The 20,150-nt window shown below is 50.7% G+C and overlaps 1 protein-coding gene across 1 annotated transcript in view; it reads left to right on the top strand.

The window, feature by feature from the left end:
* Positions 1 to 16,241, top strand: part of LOC126335797 (kelch-like protein 10) — a 193,469-nt gene extending 177,228 nt beyond the window's left edge. The window contains exon 13 of the mRNA XM_049999261.1: positions 15,877 to 16,241. Coding sequence (XP_049855218.1) covers positions 15,877 to 16,038 — 162 coding nt within the window. The 3' untranslated portion in view covers positions 16,039 to 16,241. The remainder of the gene's footprint in view (positions 1 to 15,876) is intronic.
* The last annotated feature ends 3,909 nt before the right edge of the window (positions 16,242 to 20,150 follow it).

Raw genomic sequence — 20,150 nt, 5'->3', positions numbered from 1 at the left:
AGGTCCGTCCTTGCAGGTAGGACCGGAGCAGCTTGATGACAGATCGCGGGAATCCCTGCAGAGTCAGCTTCCAGAGTAGCCCATCATGCCAGACGCTGTCGAAAGCCTTACTGACATCAAGGAACAGGGCCCCACAATATTCCCTGTTGTTGAAGGCCTTCGTAATTTCTTCAACCACGCAAATGAGTTGAAGTGTCGCGGAGTGCCCGCTGCGGAACCCAAACTGTTCCGGGGGTAGCAGCTGCCGGCGATCAATAATCCGCTTGAGGCGATGAAGTAGCAGCTGTTCAAAGATCTTGCTTAACTGTGGCAGGAGGCTGATCGGCCGGTAATGAAGCGGATTTTTCCTGTTGCGTCCCGGCTTGGGGACAGCCACAATGATAGCGTGCTTCCACGCCACAGGATAAACCTGCAGTTGAAGTATAATGTTGAAGAGCACCGCGAGATAGGTAAACGCTGCATGAGGGAGTTCCTTAAGCGCCCTTCCTGGTATGTCGTCCGCTCCCGGTGCTTTGTTGGTGCCCAAGGCCCGTATACAGGAAGAGACTTCGTCCGTGGTAATAGGTGGAAGTCGGTCATCTGCGTCCTCTGCAGTAAGATACGCCGCAAGGCTGCCTTCGACGTGTTGCACATGCTGGGCGTCAATGGGATCCGCTACCGGAACGAAGTTCTCCTGAAAAACGTCGGCGAGGGTGTTGGCCTTATCCGACGGTGTGTATGCCACTCCAGCTGCAGCGTCCAAAGGTGGAATAGTGGCCCTCATCTTGGTGAAAAACCGCACCGTGTCCCATGCATCAGGATCAGGAGTGAACGATTCAAGCTTCTGCGCCCATTGGCTATTCCGGTACTCAATTGTGGCGGCCTTGATGTCCCGGCGGAACTGATTGATCCTTCGCTTAAGCTCCACATTGCGACTTAAGCGCCATTCCTTGAGTAGGCGGTTCCGGGCTTTGATGAGGTCGAGGATATCGGCAGACAGTCCTGGGCGCAGGCGAGAGGGTCCGCGCGATGGCGGAGTTGACGAGTGCAGAGCAGCTGCGACGGCATCAGTAAAAACTGCCATGCCAGCATCGACAGCAGGAGGATCCGCGTCCAGATGGGGTGCCAGCATGGCCGTGATGTCGGTGCGATATGCTTCCCAGTCCGTGCGGCGGAGGTTGTACTTCTGCGGCCTGGCGGTAGCGCCGACCGCCAAGTCGAACAGGACAGGCAGGTGGTTGGAGTTTAACTCGTGAATGACGACAGTCGTCAGAAACTGGTGCAATCCCTTCGTGATGGCGATGTCTAGGATGTCCGGCGTGCCTCTGGAGGGATAGCACGTCGGCTCCTCAGGGCCACAGGCGTAGGCATTCACACGTTCAAGGATCTGGAGAAGTCGTCTGCCGCTGTAGGTGGTGTGGAGAGAATTCCACGCCGCATGCTTAGCATTGAAGTCCCCAGCAAGGAAGAGCTTGCCAGGGAGCCGGAGCAGCGCTGCGGCATCGTCAGCGTCCAGATGATATTTCGGCGGACGATAAACGCAGATGAAGGTGATGAGCCCTGCCGACGTCTCAACTGCAACAGCCGTGGCTTCCATCTGCCGAAGGGCTGGAAGAGGGACAGCGTAATGCTGTATGGAACGTTTGATATAGATGGCCGTACCGCCCCCTCGCGTCAGGCGATCAGTACGATGGCAGCTGTAGTTGGAGATGTTTGCCGTTAGAGCAGGCTTCAGGTGCGTCTCGGTGACCATCATGATGTCGATGTTATGGTCCACAAGAAAGTGCTTGACTTCTTGGAGATCGTGATACAGCCCATCAGCATTGTAAGTGACAATGCGAAGATCTTCAAAACGACGCGCTCTATTCATGTTGATGTGTGGTAGAGCTGCTCGCCGGTCGAACGACACTTCGAATCGTGGCCTCCACAGTTGCTGCAAGAGTCGTGGGGAGAGCCTTGATATCTCTACTCATCTCGGTTACTGCAGTCATCATGGTTTTGAGCAGGTCAACAAGATCAGTGGAATCAGCTGGAGACGGACGACGCTGCTGGCGGTCAGGCACAGTAGAGGGCCATCTGGGAGCAGTCAGGAAAGCAGCTGTATCAGCCACAAAACCGTCCTGAGGCGACGCTGAAGGGGCAGCGTCGTGCCGAATGACGTAGGGAGTCGAACGGCGTTGCTGGGGAGCCGCATTGCGACTCTGCAGCGGCGGCACTTGTTCCTGTGGAAATACTGCAGCGCCGCGAGAGCTTGCTGGGATACCTCGGACGACGTTGGTCCTCCTATTCCTCTCCTTGGCAGTAAGCGGAGGGAGCCCGCGTTGCCGACGACTAGCTTCCTTGTGCTTGGGGCACGATCGGAAGTTAGCTGTATGATTTCCTCCGCAGAGACCACACTTAGCTGGGTCTTGTTTCAGCACAGGGCACTGTCGGCTGTCATGAGGCCCGCCACATTTCACACACACAAAGGGCATGGTGCAGTGTCGAGCCACATGACTGAACCCTTGACATCTGAAGCACTGCGTAACACCACGAGATTTTCGTAGTGATTCGACAGTGATAGACAAGGCACAGAGTCGGGTCACATTGAAGATCTTCCGATTATCAGGCGTGTCTGGCAGGATGACGACGCAAAGTCCAGATCTCTTGTTCGTGCCAGGCATCTTGTGGTAGTCCACGATGGAAGCATGGAAGCCAAGTTCCGCCAATTCGTCCTTGACATCTTCATTGGAGAGAGACTGCACAACTCCACGCAGGACGATCTTCAGCGTCGGTGGCCGCACCATAGGGAAGGTGTAACTTGGTATCCCGCGCGCCCCAGCCATGTCCATGACCGTCATATAGTCGTCAGTAGTGGCAACAGAAAGTTTTAACTTGTCGCCGCCAGCTTGTTTTGCCGTAAAAGGTTGTTTCAAATTACTCTTCAGCCAGTCGTACAGTTCCTTGTAAGAGTTAGGATACTGCAAAACAATCAGCGGTATCCTCGTAGACTGCTGTTGTTGCTGCTGCAGTGGCTGTTGTTGTTGTTGTTCTTGTTGTTGCGGTTGCTGCTGTGCGGCATCGTCCGCGGCCGCCGTTCCGCCATCTTGGATGACGTCATAACGGTTGCTTAGCGGTACTGAAGTGGTTGCCCCTGGCTGCTGCTTCTTGGCTTGTTTTTTCCGCGGTGGTCTGACGAAACCGTCGTCCGTGGCCGCTGCAGGCTGAATTGCAGATCCTGGGTCGCTTCGTTTTCGGCGGTACTGCGTGGCAGACGCAGTAGAATCCCGAGTAGTATCATCTTCAGTCGAAACATCTGTCGAATAATCCATATCGTAGTCCAAGTTCCTCGCCGTGGCCGTCAGCAGATCATTTCCCCTCCTCCTTTGCCTGGTCGTCGTAAGTGGAGTGACTGACGGAGCCGGCGGCAGGGCAAGCCCCACCGCGCGGCGGTCAGTCCCCTCCGGAGCGCAGCTAACGTGGTCTGTACGCGTCGACATCCCCGTAGCGACTGGTGGAGAGCACCTCGCTCCAGTCCACATCTTCAAACTACTGCAAGTGAGGCAAGGTAGCTTTTACCCGAAGGCATTTACTACGGCTTCGATGGATAGGAAGTAGATTGACATCAGGAGTTGTGTATGTCTTCGTTATGTGTGGGATAGGTCATTGCATCCTGGGTTTCTGGTTTGTTTAGCCGCGCTTCAGGCTAAGTGCTTGTTACCTGTTTAGCAGCGCAACAGGGTTTTTGTACACATCTCTGTCGTCCGAAGGAGCTCCGAGCGCCCGCAATAGGGGATTAGCAGAGGCGGCGACCTGGTGATAAATCTTGCGTGCTGTTGCTTGAAATCTGGCGAGGACCTCGAGTTCCGACGCTGCGTCATGGAGGTACCGTGATGGGAACTGCGGGTGCACATGAAAAATCCTTCGGAGCGCTTTATTTTGGAGCGCTTGGAGGCGGTGGAGATGGCGGTTTGCCGCATTACCCCATGCAGCACAGGCATAATCCATGACTGGACGGATGAACATCCGGTATATCAGGAGCCCGTTGTTGATGGACAGGGAAGACCGTTCATTAATGAGCGGGTACAACATTTCCAGTCGTTGATCCACCTTCCGGCGAACGTTGGCTACCTGTAAGTGCCAGATGAGTTGGCTGTCCATGGTTACCCCAAGATAGGTGGCTGACGGCGTCCACTGGATAGCATCACCAAAGAGCAGAAGCTGGTGGTCTGGAGGCTTAACCCGTTTCCTGGTGAAGATGACAGCTTGAGTCTTCCTAGCGTTGAATCCAACGCGCCAAAGGGTGGCCCAGGTTTCAAGGGCGGCACAGGCGTCCTGGAGGCGTCGATACAGCACTTGGGACCAGCGGCTCCGCGTGAAGAGAGCGGTATCGTCAGCGTAGATGGCCAGTTCTATGCGTGGAGGCCGAGGGAGGTCAGACGTGTACAGGGAATAGAGTGTGGGGCCCAACACCGAACCCTGCGGCACGCCAGCAGCGATGGGTCGAACCGTGGAGAGGGCATCATCGATGCGAACAGCGAAGGTCCGTCCTTGCAGGTAGGAACGGAGCAGCTTGATGACAGATCGCGGGAATCCCTGCAGAGTCAGCTTCCATAGCAGCCCATCATGCCAGACGCTGTCGAAAGCCTTACTGACATCAAAGAACAGGGCCCCACAATATTCCCTGTTGTTGAAGGCCTTCGTAATTTCTTCAACCACGCGAATGAGTTGAAGTGTCGCGGAGTGCCCGCTGCGGAACCCAAACTGTACCGGGGGTAGCAGCTGCCGGCGATCAATAATCCGCTTGAGGCGATGAAGTAGCAGCCGTTCAAAGACCTTGCTTAACTGCGGCAGGAGGCTGATCGGCCGGTAATGAAGCGGATTTTTCCTGTTGCGTCCCGGCTTGGGGACAGCCACAATGATAGCGTGCTTCCACGCCGCAGGATAAACCTGCAGTTGAAGTATAATGTTGAAGAGCAGCGCGAGATAGGTAAACGCTGCATGAGGGAGTTCCTTAAGCGCCCTTCCTGGTATGTCGTCCGCTCCCGGCGCTTTGTTGGTGCCCAAGGCCCGTATACAGGAAGAGACTTCGTCCGTGGTAATAGGTGGAAGTTGGTCATCTGCGTCCTCTGCAGTAAGATACGCCGCAAGGCTGCCTTCGACGTGTTGCACATGCTGGGCGTCAATGGGATCCGCTACCGGAACGAAGTTCTCCTGAAAAACGTCAGCGAGGGCGTTGGCCTTATCCGACGGTGTGTATGCCACTCCAGCTGCAGCGTCCAAAGGTGGAATAGTGGCCCTCCTCTTGGTGAAAAACCGCACCGTGTCCCATGCATCAGGAGCAGGAGTGAACGATTCGAGCTTCTGCGCCCATTGGCTATTCCGGTACTCAATTGTGGCGGCCTTGATGTCCCGGCGGAACTGATTGATCCTTCGCTTAAGCTCCACATTGCGAGTTAAGCGCCATTCCTTGAGTAGGCGGTTCCGGGCTTTGATGAGGTCGAGGATATCGGCAGACAGTCCTGGGCGCGGGCGAGAGGGGCCGCGCGATGGCGGAGTTGACGAGTGCAGAGCAGCTGCGACGGCATCAGTAAAAACTGCCATGCCAGCATCGACAGCAGGAGGATCCGCGTCCAGATGGGGCGCCAGCATGGCCGTGATGTCGGTGCGATATGCTTCCCAGTCCGTACGGCGGAGGTTGTACTTCCGCGGCCTGGTGGTAGCGCCGACCGCCAAGTCGAACAGGACAGGCAGGTGGTTGGAGTTTAACTCGTGAATGACGTCAGCCGTCAGAAACTGGTGCAATCCCTTCATGATGGCGATGTCTAGGATGTCCGGCGTGCCTCTGGAGGGATAGCACGTCGGCTCCTCAGGGCCACAGGCGTAGGCATTCACACGTTCAAGGATCTGGAGAAGTCGTCTGCCGCTGTAGGTGGTGTGGAGAGAATTCCACGCCGCATGCTTAGCATTGAAGTCCCCAGCAAGGAAGAGCTTGCCAGGGAGCCGGAGCAGCGCTGCGGCATCGTCAGCGTCCAGATGATATTTCGGCGGACGATAAACGCAGATGAAGGTGATGAGCCCCGCCGACGTCTCAACTGCGACAGCCGTGGCTTCCATCTGCCGAAGGGCTGGAAGAGGGACAGCGTAATGCTGTATGGAACGTTTGATATAGATGGCCGTGCCGCCCCCTCGCGTCAGGCGATCAGTACGATGGCACCTGTAGTTGGAGATGTTTGCCCTTAGAGCAGGCTTCAGGTGCGTCTCGGTGACCATCATGATGTCGATGTTATGGTCCACAAGAAAGTGCTTGACTTCTTGGAGATCGTGATACAGCCCATCAGCATCGTAAGTAACAATGCGAAGATCTTCAAAACGACGCGCTCTATTCATGTTGATGTGTGGTAGAGCCGCTCGCCGGTCGAAGGACACTTCGAATCGTGGCCTCCACAGTTGCTGCAAGAGTCGTGGGGAGAGCCTGGATAGCTCTACTCATCTCGGTTACTGCAGTCATCATGGTCTTGAGCAGGTCAACAAGATCAGTGGAATCAGCTGGAGACGGACGACGCTGCTGGCGGTCAGGCGCAGTAGAGGGCCATCTGGGAGCAGTCGGGAAAGCAGCTGTATCAGCCACAAAACCGTCCTGAGGCGACGCTGAAGGGGCAGCGTCGTGCCGAATGACGTAGGGAGTCGAACGGCGTTGCTGGGGAGCCGCATTGCGACTCTGCAGCGGCGGCACTTGTTCCTGTGGAAATACTGCAGCGCCGCGAGAGCTTGCTGGGATACCTCGGACGACGTTGGTCCTCCTATTCCTCTCCTTGGCAGTAAGCGGAGGGAGCCCGCGTTGTCGACGACTAGCTTCCTTGTGCTTGGGGCACGATCGGAAGTTAGCTGTATGATTTCCTCCGCAGAGACCACACTTAGCTGGATCTTGTTTCGGCACAGGGCACAGTCGGCTGTCATGAGGCGCACCACATTTCACACACACAAAGGGCATGGTGCAGTGTCGAGCCACATGATTGAACCCTTGACATCTGAAGCACTGCGTAACACCACGAGATTTTCGTAGTGATTCGACAGTGATAGACAAGGCACAGAGTCGGGTCACATTGAAGATCTTCCGATTATCAGGCGTGTCTGGCAGGATGACGACGCAAAGTCCAGATCTCTTGTTCGTGCCAGGCATCTTGTGGTAGTCCACGATGGAAGCATGGAAGCCAAGTTCCGCCAATTCGTCCTTGACATCTTCATTGGAGAGAGACTGCACAACTCCACGCAGGACGATCTTCAGCGTCGGTGGCCGCACCATAGGGAAGGTGTAACTTGGTATCCCGCGCGCCCCAGCCATGTCCATGACCGTCATATAGTCGTCAGTAGTGGCAACAGAAAGTTTTAACTTGTCGCCGCCAGCCTGTTTTACCGTAAAAGGTTGTTTCAAATTACTCTTCAGCCAGTCGTACAGTTCCTTGTAAGAGTTAGGATACTGCAAAACAATCAGCGGTATCCTCGTAGACTGCTGTTGTTGCTGCTGCAGTGGCTGTTGTTGTTGTTGTTCTTGTTGTTGCGGTTGCTGCTGTGCGGCATCGTCCGCGGCCGCCGTCCCGCCATCTTGGATGACGTCATAACGGTTGCTTAGCGGTACTGAAGTGGTTGCCCCTGGCTGCTGCTTCTTGGCTTGTTTTTTCCGCGGTGGTCTGACGAAACCGTCGTCCGTGGCCGCTGCAGGCTGAATTGCAGGTCCTGGGTCGCTTCGTTTTCGGCGGTACTGCGTGGCAGACGCAGTAGAATCCCGAGTAGTATCATCTTCAGTCGAAACATCTGTCGAATAATCCATATCGTAGTCCAAGTTCCTCGCCGTGGCCGTCAGCAGATCATTTCCCCTCCTCCTTTGCCTGGTCGTCGTAAGTGGAGTGACTGACGGAGCCGGCGGCAGGGCAAGCCCCACCGCGCGGCGGTCAGTCCCCTCCGGAGCGCAGCTAACGTGGTCTGTACGCGTCGACATCCCCGTAGCGACTGGTGGAGAGCACCTCGCTCCAGTCCACATCTTCAAACTACTGCAAGTGAGGCAAGGTAGCTTTTACCCGAAGGCATTTACTACGGCTTCGATGGATAGGAAGTAGATTGACATCAGGAGTTGTGTATGTCTTCGTTATGTGTGGGATAGGTCATTGCATCCTGGGTTTCTGGTTTGTTTAGCCGCGCTTCAGGCTAAGTGCTTGTTACCTGTTTAGCAGCGCAACAGGGTTTTTGTACACATCTCTGTCGTCCGAAGGAGCTCCGAGCGCCCGCAATAGGGGATTAGCAGAGGCGGCGACCTGGTGATAAATCTTGCGTGCTGTTGCTTGAAATCTGGCGAGGACCTCGAGTTCCGACGCTGCGTCATGGAGGTACCGTGATGGGAACTGCGGGTGCACATGAAAAATCCTTCGGAGCGCTTTATTTTGGAGCGCTTGGAGGCGGTGGAGATGGCGGTTTGCCGCATTACCCCATGCAGCACAGGCATAATCCATGACTGGACGGATGAACATCCGGTATATCAGGAGCCCGTTGTTGATGGACAGGGAAGACCGTTCATTAATGAGTGGGTACAACATTTCCAGTCGTTGATCCACCTTCCGGCGAACGTTGGCTACCTGTAAGTGCCAGATGAGTTGGCTGTCCATGGTTACCCCAAGATAGGTGGCTGACGGCGTCCACTGGATAGCATCACCAAAGAGCAGAAGCTGGTGGTCTGGAGGCTTAACCCGTTTCCTGGTGAAGATGACAGCTTGAGTCTTCCTAGCGTTGAATCCAACGCGCCAAAGGGTGGCCCAGGTTTCAAGGGCGGCACAGGCGTCCTGGAGGCGTCGATACAGCACTTGGGACCAGCGGCTCCGCGTGAAGAGAGCGGTATCGTCAGCGTAGATGGCCAGTTCTATGCGTGGAGGCCGAGGGAGGTCAGACGTGTACAGGGAATAGAGTGTGGGGCCCAACACCGAACCCTGCGGCACGCCAGCAGCGATGGGTCGAACCGTGGAGAGGGCATCATCGATGCGAACAGCGAAGGTCCGTCCTTGCAGGTAGGACCGGAGCAGCTTGATGACAGATCGCGGGAATCCCTGCAGAGTCAGCTTCCATAGCAGCCCATCATGCCAGACGCTGTCGAAAGCCTTACTGACATCAAAGAACAGGGCCCCACAATATTCCCTGTTGTTGAAGGCCTTCGTAATTTCTTCAACCACGCGAATGAGTTGAAGTGTCGCGGAGTGCCCGCTGCGGAACCCAAACTGTACCGGGGGTAGCAGCTGCCGGCGATCAATAATCCGCTTGAGGCGATGAAGTAGCAGCCGTTCAAAGACCTTGCTTAACTGCGGCAGGAGGCTGATCGGCCGGTAATGAAGCGGATTTTTCCTGTTGCGTCCCGGCTTGGGGACAGCCACAATGATAGCGTGCTTCCACGCCGCAGGATAAACCTGCAGTTGAAGTATAATGTTGAAGAGCAGCGCGAGATAGGTAAACGCTGCATGAGGGAGTTCCTTAAGCGCCCTTCCTGGTATGTCGTCCGCTCCCGGCGCTTTGTTGGTGCCCAAGGCCCGTATACAGGAAGAGACTTCGTCCGTGGTAATAGGTGGAAGTCGGTCATCTGCGTCCTCTGCAGTAAGATACGCCGCAAGGCTGCCTTCGACGTGTTGCACATGCTGGGTGTCAATGGGATCCGCTACCGGAACGAAGTTCTCCTGAAAAACGTCAGCGAGGGCGTTGGCCTTATCCGACGGTGTGTATGCCACTCCAGCTGCAGCGTCCAAAGGTGGAATAGTGGCCCTCCTCTTGGTGAAAAACCGCACCGTGTCCCATGCATCAGGAGCAGGAGTGAACGATTCGAGCTTCTGCGCCCATTGGCTATTCCGGTACTCAATTGTGGCGGCCTTGATGTCCCGGCGGAACTGATTGATCCTTCGCTTAAGCTCCACATTGCGAGTTAAGCGCCATTCCTTGAGTAGGCGGTTCCGGGCTTTGATGAGGTCGAGGATATCGGCAGACAGTCCTGGGCGCGGGCGAGAGGGGCCGCGCGATGGCGGAGTTGACGAGTGCAGAGCAGCTGCGACGGCATCAGTAAAAACTGCCATGCCAGCATCGACAGCAGGAGGATCCGCGTCCAGATGGGGCGCCAGCATGGCCGTGATGTCGGTGCGATATGCTTCCCAGTCCGTACGGCGGAGGTTGTACTTCCGCGGCCTGGCGGTAGCGCCGACCGCCAAGTCGAACAGGACAGGCAGGTGGTTGGAGTTTAACTCGTGAATGACGTCAGCCGTCAGAAACTGGTGCAATCCCTTCATGATGGCGATGTCTAGGATGTCCGGCGTGCCTCTGGAGGGATAGCACGTCGGCTCCTCAGGGCCACAGGCGTAGGCATTCACACGTTCAAGGATCTGGAGAAGTCGTCTGCCGCTGTAGGTGGTGTGGAGAGAATTCCACGCCGCATGCTTAGCATTGAAGTCCCCAGCAAGGAAGAGCTTGCCAGGGAGCCGGAGCAGCGCTGCGGCATCGTCAGCGTCCAGATGATATTTCGGCGGGCGATAAACGCAGATGAAGGTGATGAGCCCCGCCGACGTCTCAACTGCGACAGCCATGGCTTCCATCTGCCGAAGGGCTGGAAGAGGGACAGCGTAATGCTGTATGGAACGTTTGATATAGATGGCCGTGCCGCCCCCTCGCGTCAGGCGATCAGTACGATGGCACCTGTAGTTGGAGATGTTTGCCCTTAGAGCAGGCTTCAGGTGCGTCTCGGTGACCATCATGATGTCGATGTTATGGTCCACAAGAAAGTGCTTGACTTCTTGGAGATCGTGATACAGCCCATCAGCATCGTAAGTAACAATGCGAAGATCTTCAAAACGACGCGCTCTATTCATGTTGATGTGTGGTAGAGCCGCTCGCCGGTCGAAGGACACTTCGAATCGTGGCCTCCACAGTTGCTGCAAGAGTCGTGGGGAGAGCCTGGATAGCTCTACTCATCTCGGTTACTGCAGTCATCATGGTCTTGAGCAGGTCAACAAGATCAGTGGAATCAGCTGGAGACGTACGACGCTGCTGGCGGTCAGGCGCAGTAGAGGGCCATCTGGGAGCAGTCGGGAAAGCAGCTGTATCAGCCACAAAACCGTCCTGAGGCGACGCTGAAGGGGCAGCGTCGTGCCGAATGACGTAGGGAGTCGAACGGCGTTGCTGGGGAGCCGCATTGCGACTCTGCAGCGGCGGCACTTGTTCCTGTGGAAATACTGCAGCGCCGCGAGAGCTTGCTGGGATACCTCGGACGACGTTGGTCCTCCTATTCCTCTCCTTGGCAGTAAGCGGAGGGAGCCCGCGTTGTCGACGACTAGCTTCCTTGTGCTTGGGGCACGATCGGAAGTTAGCTGTATGATTTCCTCCGCAGAGACCACACTTAGCTGGATCTTGTTTCGGCACAGGGCACAGTCGGCTGTCATGAGGCGCACCACATTTCACACACACAAAGGGCATGGTGCAGTGTCGAGCCACATGATTGAACCCTTGACATCTGAAGCACTGCGTAACACCACGAGATTTTCGTAGTGATTCGACAGTGATAGACAAGGCACAGAGTCGGGTCACATTGAAGATCTTCCGATTATCAGGCGTGTCTGGCAGGATGACGACGCAAAGTCCAGATCTCTTGTTCGTGCCAGGCATCTTGTGGTAGTCCACGATGGAAGCATGGAAGCCAAGTTCCGCCAATTCGTCCTTGACATCTTCATTGGAGAGAGACTGCACAACTCCACGCAGGACGATCTTCAGCGTCGGTGGCCGCACCATAGGGAAGGTGTAACTTGGTATCCCGCGCGCCCCAGCCATGTCCATGACCGTCATATAGTCGTCAGTAGTGGCAACAGAAAGTTTTAACTTGTCGCCGCCAGCCTGTTTTACCGTAAAAGGTTGTTTCAAATTACTCTTCAGCCAGTCGTACAGTTCCTTGTAAGAGTTAGGATACTGCAAAACAATCAGCGGTATCCTCGTAGACTGCTGTTGTTGCTGCTGCAGTGGCTGTTGTTGTTGTTGTTCTTGTTGTTGCGGTTGCTGCTGTGCGGCATCGTCCGCGGCCGCCGTCCCGCCATCTTGGATGACGTCATAACGGTTGCTTAGCGGTACTGAAGTGGTTGCCCCTGGCTGCTGCTTCTTGGCTTGTTTTTTCCGCGGTGGTCTGACGAAACCGTCGTCCGTGGCCGCTGCAGGCTGAATTGCAGGTCCTGGGTCGCTTCGTTTTCGGCGGTACTGCGTGGCAGACGCAGTAGAATCCCGAGTAGTATCATCTTCAGTCGAAACATCTGTCGAATAATCCATATCGTAGTCCAAGTTCCTCGCCGTGGCCGTCAGCAGATCATTTCCCCTCCTCCTTTGCCTGGTCGTCGTAAGTGGAGTGACTGACGGAGCCGGCGGCAGGGCAAGCCCCACCGCGCGGCGGTCAGTCCCCTCCGGAGCGCAGCTAACGTGGTCTGTACGCGTCGACATCCCCGTAGCGACTGGAGAGCACCTAGCAGACGGCGGAGGAAGCGCCTGCCGCGGCGCGGACGGCGGAGGAAGCGCCTGCCGCGGCGCGGACGGCGGAGGGAGCGCCTGGCGCAGCGCGGACGGCGGAGGGAGCACCAGGCGCCAACCAGACACACCCTCTCGGGAATGGACCAATCACAGAGCAGAGGAGTCGGCGCGGACCGCACATGGAACGCCTAACACCTAGGCATAAGTACTGGACGCGTTCCAAACAGGGACAAGTCCCAGGAAGCACCTGAGGAAGACAGTGAGACACACTGTCGAAATATTGTGCAAGTTTGACACGAACATCCGGCAGAACACCCGACTACTCCAGAATGTCAGCATTTCGCCGGGAAAGCATGAAATCATACAACATTTTTACTCTTTTAAATGAATGGCGCTCAAAGAGAAAAAAATGCAGAAACCTGTAAAGCAAACGATTTTAAGTTAACCTCGTATTATGTCTAATTATTATTACTGTGTCTTTCAAAATACATAAATGAAACGAGTTATGTAAATAAACTGTCAAAACTTCAGTGATTTACACAATCCCTTTTACATAAGCCGCAAAGTGGCAGTGAGAGAGATATACTGAGTATGAAGGGTTCCAGAGAGAAGCTAAGTTAAAGGATTTAAAATTTTCTGTGTTAAAACAGCGTGAATATGTTCGTATGCTCAAGTTTTTATGAGGAAAGTGAAAAGAGGAATGAGGCAGCAGGTTCCCCATTTTTCTCTCAGTCATTAAAAAGTAGCATATTCACTTTTTTGTGCTCGGACATGAGCATTTTTCTGCTGATAAACGTAACGCTTGATTTCTGGCAAATAAGAGCTGCCAACTCCACTTTGCATGGTGCATACTAATAGGGACACAGGCGTATTCCATCAATCACATAGCTTCGATGTTGGTTTCAAAGCTCATCTCTTCAGAAATGGGGGAATGTACAGCCTACATACTATGTGTCTGAAAAGACCCATACCCAAATGTCAAAACAGTATGTTGTATGTTGGAACACTTAATATGAGGGTAATCCCAAAAGTAAAGTCTCCTATTTTTTTATAAGTATATAGACCTGTTTATTTCTACAATGGTTTACAGCAGTTTACAGCGTGAACATTTAGCTGTTTTTTGACGTAGTCGCCATTTCTGTCGATGCATTTTTGTAGACGCTGTGTAGTTTTTGTATGCTCACGTCATACCAGCTCGCCGCCATGCTGTTTAGAAAGTTATGAACCTCTTCTTTCACCTCGTCGTCGGAGCTGTATCGCTTTACGACCAAATGTTCTTTTAACCTAGGGAACAGGTGATAGTCACTGGGTGCCAAGTCAGAACTATAGGGTGAGGGGGGGGGGGGGGTGATTATGATCCACTGAAACTATTGCAGGAGAGCAACGGTTTGCCGAGCGGTGTGTGGGCGAGCGTTGTCATGGAGAATGTGTACGCCCTTGCTCAACATTCCTCTTCTCCGGTTCTCAATTGCCCGTTTGAGATTTTCAGAGTCTCACAATAACAGTCAGCGTTAACTATGGTCCCAGCGATTCAGCTCCGATGACAAGATGACAGAAGGGGTTCGTAACTTTCTGAACAGCATTGCGGCGAGCTGGTATGACATGGGCATACAAAAATCTGCCACGGCATCTACAAAACTGTATCGACAGAAATGGTGACTTTGTCGAAAAATAGCTAAATGTTCAAGCTGTAAACTGATGTAAACTATTGTAAAAATAAACAGGTCTATGTACTTATAAAAATAGAAGACCTTACTTTTGGGATTACCCTCGTATATTTATTTTATCTAAGTCCAAAAAACGCTAAAATACAATATAATCATAAAATTAATGATTGAGAGAATTCCACTCTTTTGAGTCCAGTGTTCAGCAGTCAGAATAGCACAGCCCTTTGCTGGAAACAAGTCTTCCGTGTCACAGGGGTCATTCAGATTACTGCAAATTGGCAAGTGTTCAAGAGTTGTGCTTTGCCTCACATTCACAGAGCTTACCGTCATAGATACCCCACTTCTTTAAATTAGTCTTCACCTTGTGACCCCTGTTCATGACCTATTGAGGGTCTAGTACGTCCAGATCTGGACATGACAGCCTGATAGCAGATTTTCTAATGCTGTCTGTAATGCACCAGGGATTTTGTTCTTCACAGCTCAGTTTGGTGGGCTACAACTGAAGCTTGAATTGGAATTGTTGCAAGGAGGACCTTTTTCTGTATGTCAGTCGTGATGGAAAAGCGTGAACCCTTTCTTCCTTTGAATCTACACTGCTACCTTTCTTCCTACATCTGGAGGTGTTACTCCCAAGAGTGGAAAAATCTTATTGAATGGAGTCGATCTTTGGCACCCTGTGACTGACTATGCAGCTAATCTCATTGAGAGTCGCATAACCTTGATGTACAGAGTTACTCCAGACTGGAGCAGCATACTCTGCAGCAGAGAAACACAGAACAAGAGCAGACGTGCAGAGGATGCTGGGCTGCTCTCCCCATGTGGCATTTGTCAGTGTGTGGATGAGGTTGTTTCTGGCGCATACCTTTTGTCTCATGTCTCCAGTGCTTGCAAGTTAAGGCACAATCTAGTTTTAATCCTAGATGTTCGGGGTGAACACAATGATTTAAACTCATCCTTTCCAGAGAATATGTATTTCTATCATCATGCCAAACACAGAGATTTATGGGTCTCCATGTCATCCTTGATATCTTGGGAAGTATCTCAAAAGTTATGATTTGAAACGATTTGTCACCACTTTAGCGCAATGCTTCATTACATTTGTGCCGACAGTGGACAACATGGGACTTGATTATTCCTGTAGAACTGTCTGGTGTGGTAAGGTCCAATCAGGTATATTGATGACATCCCAGCCCATAACATAACACGAGGCTGATTTTTTTCCCCATTCTTGCGTGTAATGGAGATTTTCCTTAGACTAGAAAATCACATTCCTCCTGCACGAACTGCGGTACATTGCACTCTCATCAGCAAGGCATGTCATTTGGGAAGCAGGGTAGCAAAACATGGTGAGCTGCAACTCATTGCTCCATGTTGTCACATAATTCATTCACAAGCAAAGGTGAAAGGCCATTCATTTTCAGGTTTCTTTCTTTCTTTCTTTTATGTGGCCGTGCATTATTGTCCACAGCAACTGAACTTGAGGCATTCTTTTGATAATGGATTTCATTGGAGATGATAATTTGACTGAACGACAGAGGCAAATGTTTTGTGTCACATTTTTTGAAGAGGTACGGATACTTCTTGGACATTCTGTACTTCTATGGCCTACGGTCACATTGTTCTACTTTCTCCCCAGTATTAAAAACTATGGCTTATATACACAGCTCCCATTTGTCCCTTGACCCTCACAGACTGGTAGAGGATTCAGTGGCAGTCTTGTCCGCAGGGAAGCGAGGAAGAAAGCGACCCAGAAGAACCGATGGATGCGATGGATGAGGAAGAGGAAGAAGAAGATGAGGGCAGAGGCGAGGGTGAGGTCGACACAGATTTTGACGATGTAGAGCTGGATCTGGACCGCGACAGTGACTCCACGCCAGAGCTGGACTGAGCTGGTGGCCTTTTCTGGACGCCACTGCTGGACACATTCGGGGGCGCGACTCTTTCGGCCTTCCAAACCCACCGTGCTGAGATGCTGCTGCTGCGCCACACCACCCTGTTTCGGCTTCTTAAATTCCACAGTTCCCTACCTACAGCTTGCTGCCATGTTCCGCGCTAGTGCCGAACAGTAATAAAGAAGTTTTTCTATCTTGTTACGAATGAGTCATATCTTTTGATCATGGATGAAGGTAAATACATAGCATTGGAATAGGAAAGTAAGCACACAACACAGAAGAATTAATTTTGTTCATTGGGCATCACCCTAAAAAATGAACATCCATTACATCATGGAACTTTCATACTAAAATGGTTGTAAAGTAATAGTTTAGAAAGAAAAGTTTCTTAGAGCCTCTTAATACTGACACAATGATACAGTTCAATGTGAACTCACAAAAATCTCTAATGAGCTCCTGAGACAGGCTTTAGCTTGATTTTCAACTAGCACTCCAACTCCACTGTATGACATGTGTACAGAAAGTGATTTACACTGACATCTGTGAGTGTATGCAAATCATATTCATATCTTAACACACAGAATACAGTCAAAAGAGAGACGTAAGTCCATTCTACAGTGATAAACCAAAATCCAGCTATGGAATTCTGACATTTTCAGGGATATTTTCTGAGTATTTTGGTATAAGAGTCACTTGGTCTCGGTTGGCTTTCTGCAGAGCAAATATATTTAGTCTGATTTCTTATCCCATTTTATCTTCATGTGTGTATTTCACTGAAAATATCAGCACAACAGAGCAATACTGATGCGGTGTGCTGCATGTGTCATTTGGAAATAGACTTTCTCCATTCACTAATGGTACTTACTGTTGACAACAATACCATGAAGCTCAGTTAAACCTTCAACCGCAAGCTAGCAATCAGTGCTCCTCGATTCTGTCTTGGATTTGTTTCTCAGCAGTGGTAATTGTGTGTTATCGGTGATACACAACAGCATGAACACTACTGACGAACAGTTGCCGCAACGTTTCAATGAGTTTCGTACCCATCATCTTCTGGCGAACTTCGCCAGAAGATGATGGGTACGAAACTCAGTGAAGACAAGACGACGCCAACACTCGGCTGATAACCCGAGAAGAATTCATCAGTGGAATACGCCGAGAAAGATTGCAATCGCATATGGTTAACCAATATCCTTTTCATGTATGGGTTCACTTAACACAATGGGTGAGTGGCACAACATCGCAATGCGAACTTGTTCCCACGGTAATAGCAGTTACATCATAATACTTTTGCCTCTGTGATTTCTATTTTGGTCATTTAATTTGCAGACTATTTACCTGTTGTGAAGGCACTTTCACAGAAAAAGAGGTAACTGGAGGAACAAACCAAATAAGTCATAATTATGTTAATAGTCTTTAATGAGTTACCAGAGACCATGAGTCCCACGTTCAAAAATACTAACAAAGTATCTCTGAACAAGCTTCAAAATTCTGTGAGTGGAGTGTAGATTCATCCTGTATAAACTTGTAAGTAGGTAGGTTATTACAGAGAAACACATGGTACCATAGCTGCTTACGAAACAGAATGATGTGTCCTGGCTGCACTGACATGTATCAGTGTTCTCTGAGACGTTTACCATATTGTAATACGATTTGATCTGACATTATGAGGAGCTAGAACATACATTTATTTTGTTTATTTCTCTGAAGGTGCCCACATTATGATTCAGACTTTGTCTGTCTCAGGGTACGGTTTGGATTACTCACAAAGCGTTTTGCCATTTTGCTTTCAGCTAATCTTCAGTTCATAGTAGAAAAGTAAAAACATCCATTGTGTTGATGTAATGCCACATTAGGGACTCCGGGAAGGAAGATTTTGTCCCACTAAATACACTGTCTCATAGTAGTTCACACTGCATTGCTCATCAATGGCATTACATCTCTTAATGTTTGCTTCCACCAATATACATTCTATGTGTGCTTAATGAGTGATGGTACAACGCTTTAATTTTATACTTTTATTTGTTTCCCATATCCTTCCTGTTCTTGTTCATGCAATCATATTCCCATTGCATCTGACAGCTCTGAATAATTAGTTGAAATGGCCAGATGGCAGATTGTAATGTAGTTGTACCAAATATTGTTGTATTGGGAGTGGATGGCGGAGCTGTTATGACAGGTTGAGGCGGGGGGAGGGGGCTGCTGAACCTTTGACATCCACAAGCGCCAACTCCATGCGGCCTTAAGGGGCCCGAGCCTCTCAAAAATTCGTTTGGGGGGGGGGGGGGGGAAGGGGGTAGAGACCCTTTCCCCCAATAATTTAAGAAAATTATTAGTTACATTATGCTTTGTAATCACAAAACTGTGTTGGAATTTTTTTTATTTTCCTTGTTTGGCAATAGTTACCTTTTAAAATACGTTCAGTAATGAGTTAAAACAAATAAAGTGGTAAGCCGGTTAACTGAAAACGAGTGGTGTGAATCATGATAGGGTTACCGTGCTGCGGTCACACTTAGAATTTGCCCCCGTGCGCGAACCTTCGGGTAAAGTCTGGTGCCGGCGGGCCAGCGCTGTGGCGGCCAGGCCGGCGCTGCGGCCACGGCATCAGATGGACTGGAACAGAAGTGCCTGGAACACCTCCGCCTCGCGTTGCCTTGATGCTTCGCGACTTTATGATGCCACAGCTATATAATGCCCATCCTGCTGTCGTAGTCATTCATTGTGGATAGTTCCCTTCAGTGCATGCTGCAGACGTGCCTAGTGTCCTACTTTGGTGTCTAGTGGACTATTTTATATGACCATACTTTACTCTTAGTGTATTGTAAATTAAGCTTGCAATGGATAAATCTGTTAGCAAAAAGGTGCACTTGGAAGTTGATGATACTGCAAGTCAGCCTTCTACAATTATTGTGTTGTCAATTGCTTCGTCGTCTTCAGGCGAGAACCGTTCACAGCCGAAACCTGGTCAATCCAGTAAGGGAAGATCGTTTCAGAAGTCTTGGGTGATCAAATACACATGGCTAGAATATGAAGCATCTATCGAACATTTTTTTTTTTTGCAAAACCTGCAAAGAGGCAGATGCTGAAAATCTATTACAATTTTCCGTAGGATTTTCTAACTGGAAAAAGGCTTTGGAATAATTCCGTCTTCACGAAAATATGTTTATGCATAAAGAAAGTGTTCAGAAAATTAAATTCTATCACTAACCGAAGTGTGGCCTCCCAATTGAATGAACAGTTAGATAGTAATGTGAAGAACGGCCGTTTAGATCTTGAGACAATTTTTACTACCATGCAATTTCTATGGCGACAAGGACTAGCAATTGTTGGACACAAAGACGTAAACTCAAATTTTTTCGGTTGCTGGAACTCCGAAAGAAAGACATACCTGAGTTTAAAAGATCGGTTAGGGGGTTCGGGGTATAAGTGGATGTCCCACGATATTCAAAACGAGGTCATTGATCTACTAGGAACGTCTGTGTTGAGAAAGATATTGGCTTCAATCAAGAAGCCTGAACATTTTCCTATTATGGTTGATGAAACAAGTGATTCTTCGATTCATGAACAAGTGTCGTTTTGTATTTGTATTGTTGATGATTTCTCAATCATCAACGAAGAGTTTATTGGCTTATACGAGACCCCCAACACTGAATCACAAACCCTGTTTAGTATTTTAAAAGATGTTTTTGCTCGTCTTGATTTGTCGATGGATAACTTAACAGGATAGTGCTATGATGGTGCCTCGAATATGAGAGGTAAGTTCAAAGGACTAATTAGTTTAGGATATACAACCAAAAGCACGTTATGTGTACTGCAGTGCCCACAGCTTAGACTTAGCAGTCACAGACAGTCTCCACCATCTTACGTCTATGAGGGGTATTATGACTTTAGCCAAGGACTTAATAAACACCGTAAGGGAATCCAACAAAAGGATGGGGCTTTCCAGAAACATACGCTGTGAGAGCGCCAACGACCAAGCTGGTCTACAACCCCTTACCCGTCTTGATGGGCTATGTGAGCTTCTAGTATCTTGAGAATATTGAAAAACTTTGAAGAACTTCTAGAGTTTTTTGGAACATTTTCTGCAGAGGACAAAACTGAGGCAGGT

Source organism: Schistocerca gregaria, chromosome 2 (assembly GCF_023897955.1).
Source record: "Schistocerca gregaria isolate iqSchGreg1 chromosome 2, iqSchGreg1.2, whole genome shotgun sequence".
NCBI lineage: Eukaryota > Metazoa > Arthropoda > Insecta > Orthoptera > Acrididae > Schistocerca > Schistocerca gregaria.
Note: the sequence above shows the minus strand (reverse complement) of the source record. Positions and strands in the feature narration are given on the sequence as shown.